The 22,102-nt window shown below is 43.2% G+C and overlaps 1 protein-coding gene across 2 annotated transcripts in view; it reads right to left on the minus strand.

The window, feature by feature from the left end:
* The window catches only part of LOC113128026 (endonuclease V), a 58,841-nt gene that overhangs the window by 29,356 nt on the left and 7,383 nt on the right, over window positions 1–22,102 (minus strand). Inside the window, exons 4-7 of one of the 2 annotated variants that reach the window (XM_026303059.1) lie at window positions 17,587–17,626; window positions 16,482–16,558; window positions 8,649–8,717; window positions 8,335–8,463 (exon numbers count right to left, since the gene is read on the minus strand). In XM_026303059.1, the coding sequence (XP_026158844.1) occupies window positions 8,335–8,463; window positions 8,649–8,717; window positions 16,482–16,558; window positions 17,587–17,626 (315 nt within the window). Of the gene's footprint in view, window positions 1–8,334; window positions 8,464–8,648; window positions 8,718–16,481; window positions 16,595–17,586; window positions 17,627–22,102 lie in introns of both variants that reach the window. The other variant, XM_026303058.1, reaches the window with a different exon arrangement.

Raw genomic sequence — 22,102 nt, forward strand, 5'->3', positions numbered from 1 at the left:
CTGTCTGGCATTCTATCTATCATGTTTGTCCTTTTATTGTGTAAAATAAAAGTCCTCTTAAAAATAACGTCCCCACAGAGCAAAATCTGCAGTGTTAAACCAACACTCTCAGAGTTTGTCGTTTAATTAACACTGGTGATTTTGCTGTATATACAGCTACAAAGTGCAATTGCCAATACTTTGATACATGTCAGTAAAATATTTCCAGCCAACATAATTTTTTTCTGCCAAAGTATCTGATCCTCCAGCAGAAAGTTTTCAAACTATAGCTTAAATTTTATGTACCTAAATATTTATTATGTGCAGAGTCTTGCAGCAAAAATTAAAAGTAATTCTCATTCCAAAGTGGGAGCAAAGTCACATCTACTGTATAAAAGTACGGCGCTGTTTATCTCCACCTACATTCCTACAGTATCTAAGTGTTAGGGAATTAAGTAAGTTTAAGTTTACTGTTGCTGTAAGAAAAGGTAGAACATCATTCATTTAGGAAGTGCGTTATATTGGAATATAATCAAACAATCTGTTTGTTACAAAACATGTCTATGTTTGCAGTTTAGATGAACAGCAATATTTCCTCACACAAATTCTACAGTCAAACTTTGCAAAACTGAGGAAGACACAGAGAAGTGAGACATTATTATTCATTGCTGGGAAAACAGTGCAGAGATGAGGTGGAGCACAGTTATGGTGTGAAATCCCTGTTAGGATAATTTTTTGTAGTTAGTGCATCTCAGCAGACTGCAGTATGTCTGTTTTTTTGTCCACAGCCTTATTTGTGTGAATCTGCATTTGTGTGCATGTGCGTGCTGGCAAGCCTGGCTGTGTGTATGTGTGTGTGTGTGTGTGTGTTCGCTAGTAAGGGCTGTGTTTGTGTTACTGGAGAAGTGACAACAACCAAAAATACACTAAATCTACAGGCCTGAATTATTCAGAGAGTGAGACTGAGCAGCGGGGGGTGGAGGTGGAGATAGATGGATGGATGGATGAGAGATGGTGGTGAGAGGACAGAAAAACAGTATCATGAAGAAAAGAAATTTCGGGGAGATGGGGAAGTGAGAGAAAGTTGAAAAAGTGCAGATTTATTAAAAGCAAGCCACACAGGGGGGTAGCATAAGCAACAAAACACACATATCTACAAAAAGATACATTTGGTTAGGGTTGTTGTGGTACATGACAATTTCTTCCATCTGTCAACTAAAAAAAATAAAAAAATAAAAATAAAAATCTAAGCCAATAAAACAAGAAATCCTTGATTCCCACATAAATATACCCTGGTCTTAAATAAGTTGCTCACAAAACACACTGTATACTTCCTAATCCTAGTGCACAAATCCACACTCAAACACACACACCACACACACGCACACACACACTTTTAGGCAATGTATGCAGACTCCCATCGCTTATCACTCACATTGAAATTCCATCTGTTTTTGCACTCTGGGAGTACAGCTGTGGTGATTGTACATTCCTGTCTTCCTGCCTGGCATGCAGGATCAGGGGACGACTGGACTGAAGTGGAACTGAAGTGGGACTGGAGTATGGAACCATATTGATTGTTATTTAGCAGGTAGACTGTACATACGTGCTATGCATAGAGTCTTATAATACAGTGAAGGAAGATGTTTTTAGCTCAGGAGGATCTGTAGGGAGATGGTTTTAATGCCCCTATGCAGCCACGCAAATCTAGAAAACATCTGACTAAATATTGCGGTTTAAGGTCCTATAGGAACTGATTTTACAGAAAGGTATACTGGACTGCACAGAGAATCAGCAGTGCATAGGTGACTGCTGTAGAAGTAGAGGGAACATAATTAGTGACTTCCGCTCAGTACAAAGCACTCAGACAGAGAACAGAGGTCTGAAAACAGGCTGTTACTCTACATCCCAGTCAGCTCCTCCGAGTCCCATTACCAGTAGATCTCTTCCCATCAGTGGATGTTGAGGAGGAAGAGGGGGTGGGACTGAGACTAATAGATTTCAGCCTGCAGATAATGACCAGTGGACCAAATGTGGGCCAAGTATACACACATGACACAATAATGTACGGTACACCAAGCTGTGGGGTGAAAACCAGTGCTAGAATTTCCCTTGAAGTTTCTCAGAGAACAAGATGGCAGGATTTCATTCATTCATTCACTATCTATACCTGGTTATTACTACTCAGGGTCACAGGGACCTGCTGGAGCCTATCCCAGCTCTCTTTGGGTGAAAGGCAGGGGTACACCCTGGACAGGTCACCAGTCCATCACAGGTCCACACACAGCCTCACACACTCACACTCACTCCTATTGGCAATTTAGAGTCACCAATCAACCTGACATACATGTTTTTGGACTGTGGGAGGAAACCAGAGTACCTGGAGAAAACCCACACAAGCACAGGGAGAACATGCAAACTCCACACAGAAAGGTCCCTGCGAGGTTTCCTTGTTGCTGTGAGGCAACAGTGCTAACCATTAAACCACCGTGCTGCATAGCTTTCAGACAGTTTCCTGAAATTATCAGAGGGGGGGCTTTATTTGTGGCTGCATAGGGGCGTTCAAACAATCTCCCTACAGAGGTAAAAAACAACAGTTTTAGGCAGGTGTGAAGATTACTGAAAACTAAGAATGCTTTCAAAAATATAAATAATAAATGTTTATTCTTATCAATTTACAAATGTATGATCAACCAATTATACCAAACAGGTGTTAATGATCATCAATTTCACATGTAGGTTGAAACATAGTCATTAACTGAAGCAGAAACAGCTGTGTAGGGTGAGGAACAGCCAAACTCTGCTAACAAGGTGAGATTGTGGAAGACAGTTTCATGTCACAGGTCATACACCGTGTCAAGACAGAGCACAGCAAGATGCAAAGTAGATATACTGCATCACCAAGGTCTCTCCCAGACAAGGATTTCAAAGCAGACTGGGGTTTCAAGGTGTGCTATTGAAGTTCTTTTGAAGAAACACAAAGAAAGGGGCAAAACTGAGAATCGTAGAAGCAGTGGTCGGCCAGAGAAACTTAGTGCAGCAGATGAAAAACATATGAAGCTCATTTCCCTTCAGAATAGGAAGATGTCCAGCAGTTCCATCAGCTCAGAACTAGCAGAAACCAGTTGGACCCAGGTACACCCATCTACTGTCTGGCCAGAAGTGGTCTTCATGGAAGAGTTGCATCTAAAAAGCCAAACCGCCAACCTGGAAACAAGGCCAACTACGCACAAAAACACAGGAACTGTGCAGAAAAATGGCAGCTGGTGTTCTGGACTGATTTGAAATTTGAAATATTTAGCTGTAGCAGAAGGCATTTTGTTCACTGAAGGGCTGGAGAGCAGTGCAATAATGAGAGTGAAGCATGGTGGAGATTCCTTGCAAGTTTGGGGCTACATTTCTGCAAATGGAGTTTTGCAAATGGTCAGGATTAATGGTATCGTCAATGCTGAGAAAAACAGGCAGATACTTATCCATCATGTGGTACCATTAGGGAGGCGTATGATTGGCACCAAATTTATTCTGGGACAGGACAACAACCCCAAACATACAGCCTGTCATTAAGAGCTGTCTCCAGCGTAAGGAACGAGTCCTGGAAGTAATAGTATGGCACCCACAGAGCCCTGATCTCAACATCTAGTCTGTCTGGGATTACATGAAGAGACAAAAAGATTTGAGGAAGCCTACATCCACAAAGGATCTGTGGTTAGTTCTCCAGGATGTGTGGAACAATCTACCAGCCGAGTTCCTTCAAAAACTGTGTGCAAGTATACCTAGAAGAATTGATGGTCTTTTGAAGGTAAAGGGTGGTCACACCAAATATTGATTTGATTTAGCTTTCTCTTCTGTTCATTCACTGCATTTTGTTAATTGATGAAAATAAACTATTAACACTTCCATTTTTGAAAGCATTCTTAGTTTACATTTTTTCACATGCACCTAAAATTCTTGCAGAGTACTATATAAGGAAAATGTTTATTACCTACGACTTTGTTTTTCACATATGTTGACCTGTGTGATTGCCTAGACCAGAAGTGTCCAAACTTTTTTCACTGAGGGCTACATACAGAAAAATATATGAAGGACTGGGCCGTCCACTATAGGTGAGGTATATTGCCTCACCTCCAGTGTATTTAGTTAGTAAAATCAATCAAATGAAAAAAACATTACCACATCTCTCCATTAATGGGTTTTCATTTATTATATTACAAAAAGGCTTGGTAGCTTATTCTCATAACAGTGTCCTCCTCACCATAACAGGACGATGATTCCACCCGTCACAGTTGAGATTTCACAACAGTGTTCATCACATCGTCAAGCTGGACTGTCTTGGCACAGAGGCTTCTTCGTGGATGATACAGTGCATATTAACAGCCTCACCTCCACTCTCTTGCACCTTAGTGCACACCATAGATGCCATTGCTGGAGCCCCATCTGTTGTAAATCCACATAGCTTGGCCCATTTATGTCCCATCTTGCCAAGTGCAGTTGACCCACAGGCCATAGTTTGAACACCCCTGGCCTAGACAAACTGTACATTTGCATGGTGCTTGACCTGCATTGTACCCTTTGGTTAAACTAGCTTAATAGTTCACTGGAGTGAATTAGAAGTGTACCAACACTATCATCTTTCCACAAAGATCATAGGGAATTATAAGGAAATATAGCCCTGTAAAATAAGGGCTATTGTACAGCTGCTCACTGGTTGACATTAGACAGTACACAGTGACCTGTGAATGTCAAACAGAGCCTTGTAGAAGAAGAGCATACATGCTTGACCAGAGAGGTTACCTTCATAAACTGAAGGTGTGTACCAACATCAATCCCAGTAAACAGAACTAGACAATACAGGTATTTAGTGATGCTTGTTTGTGCACCTGAAGCACATCTGAGCTCAGTTTCATCATTTCAAGGCTTCTAGTTAAATTTGCTTATAAGTGGTTATGTATTCTAACAATGCTGCAAGCTTGAGGTCAACTCTGCTAATTAGAATGATCACACCAACACGAGTCAGTCCCACCTCAGATGAGGGCAGCATGCCAGTAAAGTAAAGTACTGTATAACTAAGATACTTCTAAGTTTTGAGGTATTAGTTTCTATGAGAGGCCCTGTGATGAGAGCTGCGATAGGCTCCAGCAGATCCCTATCCCCTGGTTAGGAATAAGCGGGTATAGATGATGGATGGATGGATGGATAGCTTCTATGAGACAACAAACTAAAACGCACTAAATGTTTTCTACAGGGATTGGACTAGTGATCTTTGGACTAACACAATATCCCTGTGATGTATCTGACCTCTACTTGTTCCTCTCTCACTGTCACAATAACCACAGAATAAAAAAGCAGAGAATGTCTGTCTGACTTCTACTTCCCATCACATGTTCTCCTAGGCTTTATCAAGTGAAGCGTGGGATTCAGAAGGAGGGTGAGAATTTAATGGTGTGAGGGAGCACAACTGAGATGGGGTGTGAATTAGTCTGAGCTCCCGTGTGTGTGTGTGTGTGTGTGTGTGTGTGTGCGCGCGCGCGTGTGTGTTTGTGCGCACGTGTGTGTGTTTGTGTGCGCGCATATTGTATGTGTTTAGCTTTTCCACTGTAGTATATAGAATTCTGCTGCAGTACATTCACACATCAGCCTTCACTGCAGAAACCTACCATGATGTCATCTTTCCCTTTCATCTTTCTATCTCGGAAAATGTGGAAGGAGGGGTTTGCTTCGCTCATGATGTAAGGTGAGAGGATCTTATTAAAGGGCAGAGACAGAGGGGTGTAGAATAAGGCAAAAAGAAAGTGTTCATTTGTTTCAGAAATGAACAGCCAGCTGCTCTGACATTATGGCAAAGCGGTAAATCATGTTACCTCTGTCATAATTACTGATTATTACAATTATTATGCCCCAAGTACTGTATGTTACAATCCAGATAAGAAAAACTGAAAAATAAATTACCTCTTATTATATTAGATACAGTTTATATAGCGCTAAAGGAGTGTGCATGCTTTTTGATTTAAAATGAAAATATCTACTGTATTTTCTCAGATTTACATACAGAATGATGAAGCAAACAGTCAAAAACACCACATTTTATACCTACATAAAACTATGTGGATGATAGAACTCCTTGATATCCCCAGCCAAATCAAAGCTACAGGAGGGCGATAAACAACAAATTCAGATGCTTCTCTCCAGGTCATAAGGGCTCTCTCAGTGGTCCACTAATGCAGCATAGCTTGACTTGCAGAATCTACAGGGAGTGATGAACCTGCTCTACCCATCTACAGTATACAGTAAAAGATTATCAGTACATCTCCTGGCACAAGCCTTTTGTGCTGTAAAAACCTTTCATTGTTAATACAGTACCACGCTCTGTTCACATGGATGCCATATCTGCTACACAGCCTGCTCCTCCACAGCCTAGTTGATGCCATTTAACACAACTCACACAACTACTGTACACACAACCCACGGAACATGGTTTGTTCCTGAGACCCTGGAAACATTTAGTCTCGTCCTGACCAATTGCATATGTCAATCCATGACTGACAACGCAGGGACATGTTCATTTGAGTGTGGACAACTACACATCTGTAATTCAACCTCTCTAGCCCATGCCTGATGTTGACTATGGTGAGCATCTGGCAGCTTCTCTTCTTGTCTCTTCAAACTTCAAAAACATGACTGTTATGTAATCTGGGGGGTCTTCCTGTCAGATAGACAGCCTTTTCACAGTTTTATCCACAAGTTGGGACTGAGGTTTCACAGGCCTGAGGGACATGAATCTTGTTCTGCTCACAAAAGAGCGACATAAACGGAGAGTTCAACTTTGAACATGACACTCAACAGAGCTGGATCTGTGAGGGTTTTTTTCTATGATGTCAGCAATAAAGAGAATAAAAATCTGTGGCAGAGACAGAGACAGAAAGCACAGGGCAAATAGGAAGATGGAGAGAAAAAGGGTAATGTGGATGTCAGAGAGAAACAAAAAGAGTTGCATGGACAGAAACTGAAAGAAGTGTCAGCAAATAGGCAGAGGCGAGTGAGACTGTCCCAGGTTCTCTGTCCACATTCAGTCCCTGCCGCTGCTGCCACTGCCACCTCCTCCTCCTACTCCTCCTCCTCCCACCTGCTAAACACATCACACTCATACTTTGAAGAAATAAACACACACAGGAGGGGATGAGTTAGCCACTGCTACTGCAGCTCCCCTGGTGAAAACTGATTTTGAGACGTGTGCATGTGTGTTTTCTGTGCACTGGAAGTTAAAACATGTCGAACAGCAGAGACACAGCACAGCCTAGCGGCAGTGAGGGGGGAAGAAAAGCCAGAGGTAGGAGGAGGGATCAGTGCAGAAAGTGAAAACCTTTACATTTTCACAGATTCTGGATGTTTCAACGAGGGAAGAGTAGCAGGTGTGATTTTACACATTTTTTAAAAAGGGAAAACCATATCAGTACATATCATATGAGGATAAAAAGTCAGGTGTAAGAAACACTCTGCACCTCTGTGACAGTTGTGGTGAGTCAAAGATCAGGACAAGTGTTTAAAACTATTTCTAAAGCTTTCTAAAGCAACAGCCTATCTAACAGCACTTCAGAAATCCTCTGCAGAGTTGAAGAATCTGCTGGAAGGACGACCATCTCAGCAGCTCGACCATCAATCAGGCATTTACGGTAGAGAGGGCAGACAGATGTAAAAAACAATACATGTGACACTTTGCTTGTTGAAGTTTGTCAACAGCATTTAAAGCACTCAAAGCCTGTGAGAAAAAATTCTGTAGTCTGAAAAAAATTGAACACCAAACCCTGCCAACCTTAGCAGCGACAGCAGGGACAGTGAGACTGTTCAGAGCATGAATGCAGTCAAACACAGAGAGGAAGTTAAGGAAAACCTGCTTCATAGTCCACAGGACCTGAGACTGACACTGAGCAGTACCATGAGAGAAATAAGGAGTGGTTCGACCGAAAGTTGCCAAAAACCAAAGCAGTCACCACAGACAGGTGGACAACAGACCATATTCCACTAAAAGTTTATGTTGGATATGGAGTGACACCGAGTTGTATAAACAAGCTGAGATGCTGCTGGACTGAAAAGTTTCTCAAAAACTACAGAATTATAGCATCAAAACTATTAAAGAGACAATAAAAAACAATCTGTGTTTTGTTTCATCTGCTCACTGAATCATTTGCTTCTTTGCCTTTTCTCCAGAACAGGCTTCTCTTCAGTTGCCCTGGCATTAACTCAACAGGAAGTACATACATGTGTCTGTGTGTGTGTGTGTGTGTGTGTGTGTGTGTCTGTCTGTCTGTGTGCATGTGTGTGTGTGTGTGTGTGTGTGTGTGTGTACGTGTTTGTTTGTACCTGTCTGATGGGTTCAGGGACCCGGTAGCGGCAGCAGGAGTATGTGAGGCGAACAGCTGTGTCCAGACTGATCTTGTGGCCGACCGACACGTACACAGGCTTAGAGCTCTTGTCCGAGCTTCGTAATGCCTGTACACAGAGAAAGGTCTAGAGGAACTTCTCAGCATTCAACTCTCTCAGATTGTGATTATCATACACTTTGTTGAGTCATGCTTTTAGCAGGGTGGAAATTATTTGACGTGAGCGGCAACAAAACAACATATTTGTTAAAAGTATGTGTTTTTATTTTTTTGTGCATCTGTCCTTTGCTGCACCTTTCCGAGCACTTTGCCTGAGGCAGCTGTGAGTGGGAAGCTGTCTCCTCCTTTTTGCAGAGCAGCGATCTGCAAACAAAAAAATCAAAGTCAAAAAAAATGCACAGCGTGTCAAAACAAATAGCAGTGAACTGAAACAAACTATTAACCTGCTGTGGAGGCTTCACACACTCTTCTGTTTCTCTTTAACCTCTGTGCAACTTGACTTTCATGTTCAGCTACGTTTCAAAATTATAAAATAGGAACAAACTGTCTGTCCATCCATTAAGAACACCCTCTTATGTTTAGATGTTTACAGGGATGGTGGGGGGTGGTGAAAGCGGTGGGGCACACCCTGGACATATTGTTGGAAAACTGGCGATCAGCTAACACAAAGACTGACAACCACTCCCTTACATGCCTTCTTATGGACAATTTCGAATCACCAGTTAGCCTAACCCAAATGTCTTTGGACTGTGGGAAGAAGCTGAAGTACCTGGAGAAAATGCACATAGTCTGGGGGAGAAAAAGATGGCTTCAGTCTGAGTGGGATTCAAACCCTGAACCTTCTTGCTGTGAGTCTGCATGTTCTCCCTGTGTCTATGTGGATTTTCTCCAGGTTCACCAGGTCCAAAGACATGATGTTTGGGCATAATTGGTGACTCTAAATTGCCTGTAGGTGTGAATGTGAGTGTTTATCTGTCTCAGTGTGTCAGCCCGTAAAATTTCAGCCAAATCAAACATGCAAATCACAAATATGACTTCCATACCAGATCGGTCACAGCCCCGGTTAACAACGACCGCCACTGGTGCTGATGACTTACAGGATGCCAGTGGAAATTGGACTATTGTTGGTCTAAGAAGGAGAGGAGGAAGGCATGTTCGTAGGGAAAGAGAGAAGAGGAAGAGCAGGAGTGTAGGACTTAGAGTAGGGACTTTGAATGTAGGGACTTTGTCAGGGAAAACTAGAGAGTTGGCTGATATGATGGAGAGAAGAAAGATGGATATCTTGTGTGTTCAGGAGACCAGGTGGAAAGGTAGCAAGGCCTATAGATTAGGAGCAGGGTTCAGGCTGTGTTATCATGGTGTGGATGGAAAGAGGAATGGGGTAGGAGTTATCCTGAAGGAGGATTTTACTAGGAATGTTCTGGAGGTGAAGAGAGTGTCAGACAGGGTGATGAGTCTGAAGCTGGAAGTTGAAGGTGTGATGTTGAATGTTGTCAGTGGTTATGCCCCACAGGTAGGATGTGAGTTAGAAGAGAAGGAGAAATTCTGGAGGGAGATGGATGAGGTGATTCAGGGTGTCCCTAGTGGTGAGAGAGTGGTGACTGGGGCAAACTTCAACGGACAAGTTGGTGAGGCAAACAGAGGTGATGAGGAAGTGATGGGTAAGTTTGGTATGCAGGACAGGAATGCAGAAGGACAGATGATGGTAGACTTCGCAAAAAGGATGGAAATGGATGTAGTGAACACATTTTTCCAGAAAAGGGAGGAGCATAGGGGGACATATAAGAGTGGAGGCAGGAGCACACAAGGTGATTAGGTCTTGTGCAGACGTTACAACCTAAAAGAGATCAGTGACTGCAAAGTAGTGGTTAAGGAGAGTGTAGCCAGACAGCATAGGATGGTGGCGTGTAGGATGACTGGTGGTGAGGAAGATGAAGAGGACAAGGGCAGAGGGGAGGAAGTTGAAAAAGGAAGAGTGTTGTGTGGCTTTCAGGGAAGAGCTGAAACAGGCTCTGGGAGGTCAGGAGGTTCTTCCAGATGACTGGACAGCTAGGCCTACAGCTAAAATGATCAGGGAGACAGGTAGGAGGGTACTTGGTGTGTCATCTGGAAAGAGGAAAGCAGATAAGGAGACTTGGTGGTGGAATGAGGAAGTTCAGAAGTGTGTTAAGAGGAAAAGGTTAGCTAAGAAGAAGTGGGACACTGAGAAGACAGAAGAGAACAGACAGGAGTACAGGGAGATGCAGCGTAAAGTGAAGGTAGAGATGGCAGGTGTACAGGTTGGCGAGGCAGAGAGACAGAGCTGGGAAGGATGTGCAGCAGGTTAGGGTGATTAACAACAGGGATGGAAATGTGTTGACAGGTGCCACAAGTGTGATGGAAAGATGGAAGGAATACTTTGAAGAGTTGATGGATGAGGAAAATGTTAGAGAGCACAGAGTAGAAAAGGTGACTGCTGTGGACCAGGAAGTAGCAAAGATCAGTAAGGATGAAGTGAGGAAGGTGTTGAAGAGGATGAAGAGTGGAAAGGCAGTTGGTCCTGACCACATACCTGTGGAGGTATGGAAGTGTTTAGGAGAGGTGGCAGTAGATTTTTTGACTGGGCTACTTAACAAGATCTTGGCGAGTGAGAGGATGCCTAAGGAATGGAGAAGAACTGTACTGGTGCCCATCTTTAAGAACAAGGGAGACGTGCAGAGTTGTGGAAACTACAGAGGAATAAAGCTGATGAGTCACACAATGAAGTTATGGGAAAGAGCAGTGGAGGCTAGGCTGAGGTCAGAAGTGAGCATTTGTGAGCAGCAATATGGTTTCATGCCAAGAAAGAGAACCACAGATGCAATACTTGCTTTGAGAATGCTGATGGAGAAGTACAGAGAAGGCCAGAAGGAGCTGCATTGTGTCTTTGTAGATTTGGAAAAAGCATATGACAGGGTGCTGAGAGAGGAGCTGTGGTTTTGTATGAGGAAGTCTGGAGTGGCAGAGAAGTATGTTCGAGTGGTGCAGGACATGTATGAGAGCTGTAAGACAGTGGTGAGGTGTGCTGTAGGGGTGACAGAGGAGTTCAAGGTGGAGGTGGGACTGCACCAAGGATCGGCTTTGAGCCCCTTCTTGTTTGCTGTGGTGATGGACAGGCTGACAGATGAGGTTAGACAGGAATCTCCATGGACCATGATGTTTTCAGATGACATTGTCATCTGTAGTGAGAGCAGGGAGCAGGTGGAGGAAAATCTAGAGAGGTGGAGGTTTGCTCTGGAAAGGAGAGGAATGAAGCTGAGCCGCAGTAAAACAGAGTACATGTGTGTAAATGAGAGGGACTCAAGTAGAACGGTGTGGTTACAGGGAGTAGAGGTGAAGAAGGTGGATGATTTTAAGTACCTGGGGTCAACAGTCCAGAGCAACGGAGAGTGTGGAAAAGAAGTGAAGAGACATGTGCAAGCAGGTTGGAACAGGTGGAGGAAAGTGTCAGGTGTGATGTGTGACAAAAGAGTGTCAGCAAGAATGAAAGAAAAGGTGGACAAGACAGTGGTGAGACCAGCAATGTTGTCTGGTTTAGAGACAGTGGCACTGAGTGTCATGAACTAGGACACGGTCGGGAGTACACTTCACCCACACAGGACACAGAAGTGAAGGAAAAGGGACTTTATTGAGCAAAAACAAGGCTAAACAAGAACAAACACTTGGCTAATCAGGGACAGGTCAAGGCAGGGATACACTTGGACATGAAACGTGAACACGAAGACAAAGACAGGGACTCAAGGAGACAAGGCATACGGGTCTACATGAAAACAGGAACGTGGGACAAGAACATGAACACTAAGGGGGACAAGGCATGAGGGTCTGGGTCACACACACTGAGGACTCACAGACCTAGGGGAAAACATGAACATGAAAAAGAGGGAACAAGGCTTGAGGGTCTGGGTCACACACACTGAGGGGACACACCAGACCAAAAGGGGAACATGAACATGAACGAAGGGAGTTAACATAGACAAGGTAACAAAGCAAAACTGGAACACATGAGCACACAAGACATGTTGAGAGCACAGACAAAAAACCAGAGCACTTAACACAAGGTGAAAATCCAAGAACGAAAACCCAGGAAGGAAATCCAAAATGTGAAACAACGAAGGCAAGGCACACTAGAAAACTCTTTCTCACTGGCAGTGGTAGGCAGACGACCTGGCGAGGAAACAGTGACTCAACAGAGGTATATGAACAGAAACAACAAAACAAGGAACAGGTGAGATAAATCAACTAATCAGGTCAAAGTAAAGTGAACCAAAATGAAACAAAACTAGATCCTGTCATGACCCTTCAAAGTAAAACCAAAACAGGAAGTCAAGAATACGGATCATGACACAGAAAAAGACTGGAGGCAGAGCTGGAGGTAGCAGAGCTGAAGATGTTGAGGTTCTCTCTGGGAGTGACGAGGACGGATGGGATCAGGAATGAGGACATCAGAGGGACAGCTCATGTTAGATGTTTTGGAGAAAAAGCCAGGGAAGCCAGATTGAGATGGTTTGGACATGTTCAGAGGAGGGACAGTGAATACATTGGTAAATGGATGCTGAGGTTAGAGCTGCCAGGAAGGAGGCCTATGAGGATAGTTGGTGTGGGTGAGGAGGATACAGAGGATAGGGTTAAATGGAGGCAGATGATTCGCTGTGGCGACCCCTGAAGGGAGCAACCGAAAGGAAAAGAAATCATATGCTTCATATTTATAAGTATTTCTTCAACGGGAACTAAAGTTTTGATCTCACAGTTGAAGAGACAGTGCAAAGTCATATGTAGTGATGCAGGCCACTGTTGACAGGTGTGCTGTGGGTTATGGGCCAGAGCGATGAAGGCTGTTTAGCTTCCGTGATGGATGGGGTGTCTGCTCTACTGTGACTGATTACAGCAAGCAGCCAGTGGGGAGACTGGAGTGGGTCACACAGGGCCTATGATCCCAGCTGGGATGAGGCCAACAATGTGTGCTTGTGCGTGTGTGTGCATGCGTGTGTGTGCGAGGTTTGGCTCATATGAAGCATGAGTAGGACTGAAGCCAGAACAGCAGAAGTCAGAAAGACAGAGCAAGTCATCAATAACGCACCAGTCTGAGTGCAGCAAGGCTATCAGTGAGAAAAGAAAGAGAGCTAAAGGGGGGAAGAAGAGATGAAAAGGGAGAAAACAATGTGATGTGGGTGGTGTAGGAGAGAATTGGGAGCTACACTGGCGGTAAAAACAGAGAGGAAGAAAGAGACACGGGAAAGACAAATACAGAGGACCTGAGATCTGAAGGATGCTGAGCAAAAAGGAACTTCAACAACGATGTTTTCCAAAGTGAATCAAGGACAAAAAAGAATAAATGAAACATTTTCTCTCTTTGAACCTTTTTTTTTTTTTTTTTTCGTCTTATACTCGGCACAGACAGAAACACAGTGCACTACCCTGTCTCTACTCAAGCACAGACGCAGTGCATTTACATCTGCTGGGCATTCATCCTCAAGTAACCCAGAGAGACTAGAGAGCAGCTGAAGATGAAGGGTTTTCTTCAAGGACACTTCAACAGGATGCATGTATGCTTTTTAATGGGCACAGTGGTTGTTGAGGGGACTAAGCATTTTTACCTTGACAAGTCATCTGGTCCAGTATTTAGTACTAAAGCAAAAAAATATATATTTTATACTGTTTTTTCCAGAGTGAAACAGGACGACAAAACACCACTCCTACGTCTGTCCTTAGAACCATAATCTTGTTATTGTCCATTTCAGCCTGCAAGCTGTAATAAAAAAGTATCACAAATTTCTGACAGCTAAACCGTCTTACATTTGGAAAAAAAAATTAAAGTGTCAACAAAATGTGGCAAAATGGCTGCAAAGCCAACACTGCTGGCAAGTATATCAAAATGCAACTAAAAGCCTTTATTAATGCTAATATAATTGTGTCAACTCATTAAAAATGTAACGAAAAAAAAAAAAAAAAATCTGATTTCACTCGATAATCACCTGCTTCAAATCTGTGATAGCATAAAATTAGTTGATTTCCATCTCATTCTTGCAAAGAAAACAAATAAATATATTTCCTAAAATTCTGAACTATTCCTTTAAGTCCGAAAAATGAGTACAGCCCAAAATGAAATGAGTATTTTCGGCAGCATTTTGAACACAGAACAACCTCACTAACTACGAGGCCATCCTGCCAAAAATGAGCAGAGATATTTCCACAATGTAGGCACACAATACTTTTCACCTAAGCATTATATTTCCATTTGAATTCCTGCTGCGTGCACCTGCACCTTTATTCTACACACACACACACCTTTATTCTGGAGGTCCACACATTAAATTACTGCAACAAAAAGAAAGTTCTGTCTGTAACCTTCAGAGACACCTCTCAAGCGACATATTGGATTTTGAAAAGTCTCTTGTGCTGGCAGTGTTTTTGGAAACTCTTTCTTGATATCTAATTGAGTAGCATTATATGGGAGCATGCACATAGATCCAGTGATGGCTAATCTTATTTCGAAATGACTAATTTCCTAAAATTTGGTACAGAGCCTAATACGTCTTGTGTTTCACCGAATACTTCACATCTCATTTCCCACCAAACAATCAAATGCTGAAGCTGGTGTTCAGTCGAGGCGTTGCGATTCTGTGCGTGCCTGTGGACAAATTAAACAGAGCCCCAGAGAGGGACAATTACATCAGTATGGACAGGCAGGAGTTCTAACATTTCATGCACAGCAACTGATTCAAAGCTACACGGAACAGCCCAAAACACTGTTGATGCTACCTGACACCGAAATTGAACATGTCCGAGCCACTGGGATTTTGGCCCAGATTGTATCCGTAGGTGTGTGTGAGACAACATTCCTCAGAGGTGACCGTGTTCTGTGTAAACAGAACGATCAGATTCCTCCCTGCAGCAGAGACAAACCAGCAATTTCTGCCACCAAAGCAAATAACACTAATTGACAGAGATGGATACACTCCTACAGAGAATTGAATTTGCATGTTACACTACTACAAAAGACTGTTGGGGTTCTAAACACAGTGTATTGCCTAACTGCTAACTGAGTTTGCAGCGGATCAAACGAGTACTAGAGTTGTCCACTCTTGGTTCCTTGGGAAACATTTGAAAAGCACTTGTCATCAGCATTACACTGCTCTGCTACAGATCACATCATCTACTGAGCTGCATATTGACATTTTCCTCTGGGGAAGAGAGAAAAAAAACCCCTTTAAAGTGAATCTAGATCCACATAGATAGTTATCAAAATCTGGTCAAAAATGCAAGTATTTACAAGTATAAATTGTGTAACAGCCTGAATTCTGATATGTATAGCAAAGACAGCATACACATCAAAAGTTTAGATGATTTTTCTTTTTTTGAACGTCTGTGAAGAAAGACTTTTTCTCCTACACCTTCCTAAATAACAAAAATATATATATTTACTATGTTTACAGCACTATTTATGAGAGCAGCCAGATGCCTGTTCATCAGGCAGATTTAACTTCAGCTTGTTTTTGTTCTTTCCTCAACAGGTCACTGAGGCTCCAGACTAAAACAGAGTGAACATTTGCATATTAATGACATCCAGATTTTTTGCTGTCCCACAGGTATACTCTGACCAATAGGTATTTGTTCCAGCTTGATTTGTATTCAAAAAGTCACATTAGCATTAGCCACACAAGGAGGCCTTGGCTTGCAATAAAAGTCACATTGTCAAAACAGGGTACAAACCAACGCACACACATAACAAATAGATGTGTAAGTTCACGTACACACACGTGCACACCAGTGCACACTGAAAGCAATTGAGGATTCTGCCCTTTGTTTTGTCCCTCCCTGACATTTCTTTGCATTTTTTTTTTTGAATAGAAAGAACAAAACACACAACCAAAAAAGTGATTACACTAAAACTTAAATAATTCAACTATTGTCACTTGTTAAATTTGGCAGCTCTTTTACAAGAGAAACATTTGCACACAGCTGCAGAACATCAACATCATCAGCTTTTTATCATGTTAGACTAATGACAAACCATGGAATCCCAAAATGAATAAAAGAAGCACATCTTTGTCAAATATTCATTCAAATCGGCTTAAAAAGCAATATAACATTAAAGAGGAGACATCTCACCTGTGACCGGTGCTCCTCGTTCTTACACACCCCCTGCACCTGCAGCAGGTTCTTGGCCACGCCCACACAGGGAAGCCCTGAAAACACTCCCAGATGACACGCCAGGCCGAACTCTGCAGTGTCCAAGCAGTGACAATCTCAAATCTAGACCAAAACATTCAGATAACCTACAGAACTTGCTGGGCTCAACTTGAACTATTTGCATGTAACATTTCATGACGTAAATTACTTGTTAAATTATTTGTCATGTATTACCTGCAGGCAAAATTGATGAACACATATTTAAAAGTGTGCATTATTGTCTAGTCCTCCCTCTCCGAGTCTCGATGTTATACACTTGCATATAGGAATACAGTAGATCAACATTATGAGAAATGGGTTTGTTTGCTTTCCTTATTAGTCAACTAATCCTATTATAAAGCAGAACAACAACCTGTAATAATCCATTTCTCTCATCCTGTGTGTCCAACTCGGCAATGCCCACTAGGTGAAGTGGGCAATCTGTTAATCAAAAACAACTAAAATTTAAACTACAACTGGACAACTGCAATTTCAAACAAGCATCACTCAAACAGAAGTAAAAGCTGGGACTACATTCAGTCACAGATTAACACATTCTTTGTTCCTGTAGTGAGCATTTCCACTAAGCACACGTTAAGGACAGTGCATGTGTGACTGACTCAAAATAAATAACAGTGCCCATGTTTGTGTTACTAAAGGGACATGTTCAGTGAGGTGGTATGGCTCTTTATAGTTATTTAGGACAATGGAGCTCCATGGCACAGGGGAATAAAATATATCAGGCCTTGGCAATACTGTTATCAGTCACTGTTGGTTTTGGCCTTTCCTTAAGATTTGTTGATAACAGAAGAAATGTAGAATATCACCAGTCTCCATCTTTTATGTAGGAGTCAGGACAAGGTTATTTTATCTTAGCTTAGCTTAAAGACGCGAAAGGGAAAACAATCAGGCTGACTACTACTGATTTTTTCATTGTACTCTCTGGAAAGAAACCTTCCACAAAACATAATCCTTCAATAAATCAAAAAGAAGCACTATCAGTTCAAAAACTTTCCCTGGGTCAGTACAGACACACCTGACTTACCTCTATAGTGGAAAAGACCATTCCCATCCACAAACACCACCTGTTGACAGGACACACAACATATATGCAACTGACACTCATTTGTCTTTAAATAGTAAGAGCTATAACTGTTAACAGATTTTTTGTAAATATAATGCATAGCAAAGAAAATGAGGCTTTCTTAGCCATGTCAGTTCCAGGTTTCACTGTCACACTTGAGGCATTTTTTTCATGTGAGCACTTTTTCAGGTATTTTGTACAGCATACATTTTAACACATCATATTAAAAAGGATTGGTGTAATGTGTGTGTTTGTCTAAACTGCTCATAAAAATGAAAGGAACACATGTTCATCAGTCTAACACCAAGTCAGTCCACTTAGGAAGCACAAGTGACCAGAAATCAGTTTCTGCGTTTGTGCAAATGAAAGTGACAAGTACAATGGAGATGCAAAAGCAAGACAAACCCCAAAAAGAGAATGGTTTTCTGTGTGGTAGTCATAGACAAATGCTCTCTCCTTATACTTCATGGCTGAATCTTCTCATGTTTTGTGTTTTTCTAGAATCCTTAATAAGGTTGCACAGATAGGCCAGTTACTCCAAGATGGCTTATATAGACGCAGTTGCAAGAAGATTTACTGTGTCTCCCACCACAATCTCAAGAGCACTGAGGAGATACCAGGAGACCAACAATTACACCAGGAGAGCTGAACAGAGCTGGAGATGAGCAACAATCCAGCAGCAAGACCGGTATCTGCTCCTTTGTGCGACTGTAAGAGCCCTACAAAATGACCTTCAGCAGGCTGTTGTGTGCAGGATGCTGACCAAACTGTCAGAAACAGACTCCATGAGCGTGGCATGAGGACTCAACATCCTCTTGTGCATCCTGTGCTCACAGCACTGTGCAGCCTGATTGGCATTCACCAGAGAATGCCAGAACTGACAGGTCCTCCACTGGTGCCTCAATCTATTCAGATGAGAGCTGGTTCACACTGAGCACACGTGACAGGTGTGAAAGAGGTGGAGATGCTGCGGTGAATGTAACATTATCAAGTAGAACAGGTTTAGTGGTGGGTCAGTGATGGTCTGGGGAGACATATCCTTGGAAGGCCTCAAAGACGTCCATGTCATAGCCAACAGTACTCTGACTGCTGTGAGGTACCAGAATTAAATCCTCAGAGTGACTGGTGCAGTGACAAAGGCATGGATGCCACTGGCCCTTATGTTCGCTTGACCTAAATCTGACTGAGCACCTATGGGACATTCTGTCTCAGTGTATCTGACCGCACCAAATAGTAACAGACTGTCCAGGAGCTCAGTGATGCCCTGATCCAGGTCTGGGAGGAGATCCCCCAGGACACCATCCACAGGCTCATCAGGAGTAGCCCACCTGGGAGTTTGGGAGTGCGTATAGGCACGTAGAAGCCATACACACTTCTCAGTCACATTATGTGTAGCTGTGATGAAATTGACACAACTTGGATGAATCTGTGATTTTAATTTTTCACTTTGATTTCCAGTGTGACTTTGAATACAGTCCTCCATGGGTTAATGGTTTTGGTTTCCACTGTTGTTGTTGTTCTAAAAAAATTATATAATGCACATTAGTGAAGATTTTCAACTTAAATAGTGTGTTCATCAACATAAAATGTGTGATATATATGTTCCTTAATTTTTTAGAGCAGTATATATTTTATGGTCATGACTCTGACTATTGTCTGGTTACATAGATGTAGAGTGTGAGATAGCACACTTTATCTGTATCCTGACCTTCAAAAGAATAAAGCTAGAAAGAGATAAGATCCTCACACTGATATATTAACTCTCCCTGCTCCAGTACATCAATGAATTTTTGCAGCCAAAGGTGATTCTACAGACATTTTTTTTTGGGAGCCATAAATCACAGAAAAAAAAAACTCACTTCAAAGTTTACAGATAAAGAGGCTACAGTGACTGCGTCTGTCCAAGGCTAAATGTCAGCTGAGGTTAAACCGTGTGTGTGTGTGTGTGTGTGTGTGTGTGTTTGTGTGTATGTGTGTACCAGTATGGCCATACCATATATTGTGATGACCAGCTTGAGTTTGAAACTATGGGAGTGAGGACATTCAAATGTTTTTGGGTTAAGACTGTTAGGGTTGGAATTAGTTGTGATGGTAAGGTGGGAACGCTGTATATCAACCTATGCTGGGTTTCTGCCACTGGGTAGACAGTGGGAGGAAACAAGGAGGCATATAGGCTGCAGCAAACAGCAAACAGAAATGAGTGGGTGACAATGAATGAGAGGTGATGTTTTGTGAAACAGCAAGAGAGGAAGAACAAAGGAGCTGTGTCACAGAGGCTGAAATTCATTCAGTGTTTTTTAATGACACCATCTGACACTGACATCTGACTGACTCACCTCATTCTTTTAATATAAGAATTCTCATTTCTTACTAATGTAAGAAAAAAAAATATCCAGCACACCAATGATATATATATATATAAAAATTCCCGTCTCACCCCTATGGGTGGTGTGTCTTCCTCAATCTCGGGTCCTCTACCAGAGGCCTGGGAGTTTGAGGGTTCTTCGCAGTATCTTAGCTGTTCCTAGCACTGCACTCTTCTGGACTGAGATCTCTGATGTTGTTCCTGGGATCTGTTGGAGCCACTCTCCCAGTTTGGGGGTCACAGCCCCGAGGGTGCCGATTACCACGGGGACCACTGTTGCCTTCACCTTCCACATCTTTTCTAGCTCTTCTTTAAGCCCTTGGTATTTCTCCAGCTTCTCATGTTCCTTCTTTCTGATGTTGCTGTCACTTGGGATCGCTACATCTACCACTACGGCTTTCTTCTGTTGTTTGTCCACCACTACTATGTCCGGTTGGTTAGCCATCACCTGTTTGTCGGTCTGTATCTGGAAGTCCCACAGGATCTTAGCTCGGTCATTCTCCCTCACCTTTGGAGGTGTGTCCCATTTTGACCTTGGGACCTCCAGCCCATACTCGGCACAGATGTTCCTGTACACTATGCAGGCCACTTGGTTATGGCGTTCCATGTATGCTCTGCCTGCTAGCATCTTACAACCTGCTGTTATGTGCTGGATTGTCTCAGGGGCATCTTTGCACAGCCTGCACCTGGGGTCCTGCCTGGTGTGGTAGATCCCGGCCTCTATCGATCTTGTGCTCAGGGCCTGTTCTTGTGCCGCTACGATCAGTGCCTCTGTGCTGTCTTTCAGTCCAGCTTTTTCCAGCCACCGGTAGGACTTTTCGATATCAGCCACTTCTTGTATCTGTCGGTGGTACATGCCGTGCAGGGGTTTGTCCTGCCATGATGGTTCTTGCTCTTCGTCCTCTGCATCGGGCTTCTGTTGCCTGAGATATTCACTAAGTATTCCATCGCTTGGGGCCATCTTCCTGATGTACTCATGGATCTTGGCCGCTTCATCTTAGATGGTGGCTCTGACACTCACCAGTCCCCGGCCTCCTTCCTTCCTCTTAGCGTACAGTCTCAGGATGCTGGATTTGGGGTGAAGTCCTCCATGCATTGTGAGGAGCTTCCTTGTCTTGACATCAGTGGCTTCTATGTCCTCTTTTGGCCAGCTTATTATGCCAGCGGGGTATCTGATGACCGGCAGGGCGTAGGTGTTGATGGCTTGGACCTTGTTCTTCACATTTAGCTGACTTCTTAGGACTTGCCTTACCCTCTGTAGGTATTTGGCTGTGGCTGCTTTCCTTGCGGCTTCTTCCTGGTTCCCATTTGCCTGTGGGATTCCAAGGTACTTGTAGCTGCCCTCAACATCCGCTATGCTGCCTTCTGGGAGTTCAACTCCTTCAGTCCTGACAACTCCCTCTCTTTGTTATCATTCGACCACACTTGTCCAGTCCGAATGACATTCCAATGTCGTTGCTGTATATCCTGGTGGTGTGGATCAGTGAGTCGATGTCTCGTTCAGTCCTGGAATACAGCTTGATGTCATCCATGTACAGGAGGTGGCTGATGGTTGCCCCATTTCGCAGTCGGTATCCGAAGCCAGTCTTAGTGATGATCTGGCTGAGGGGGTTCAGGCCTATGCAGAACAGCAGCGGGGACAGAGCATCTCCTTGGTAGATGCCGCACTTGATGGAGACTTGTGCTATTGGCTTGAGGTTGGCTACTAGGGTTGTTTTCCACAGTCCCATTGAGTTCCTTATGAAGGTTCTTAGGGTCCTATTGATGTTGTACAGCTCCAGGCATTCCAGGATCCATGTGTGAGGCATTGAGTCGTAGGCTTTCTTGTAGTCAATCCAGGCGGTGCACAGGTTGGTCTGCCTGGTCTTACAGTCTCGAGCGACCGCTTTATCCACCAGTAGTTGGTGTTTTGCTCCCCTGGTGTCCTTACCTATTCCTTTCTGGGCCCCGCTCATGTATTGAGCCATGTGCCTACTCATCTTAGCCGCTATGATGCCCGACAGGAGCTTCCAGGTTGTGCAGAGGCAGGTTATCGGACGGTAGTTGGATGGGACTGCTCCCTTTTGGGGGTCCTTCAGGATCAGGACTGTCCTGCCTTCAGTTAGCCACTCT

This window comes from Mastacembelus armatus, chromosome 1 (assembly GCF_900324485.2).
Source record: "Mastacembelus armatus chromosome 1, fMasArm1.2, whole genome shotgun sequence".
Taxonomy (NCBI): Eukaryota; Metazoa; Chordata; class Actinopteri; order Synbranchiformes; family Mastacembelidae; genus Mastacembelus; species Mastacembelus armatus.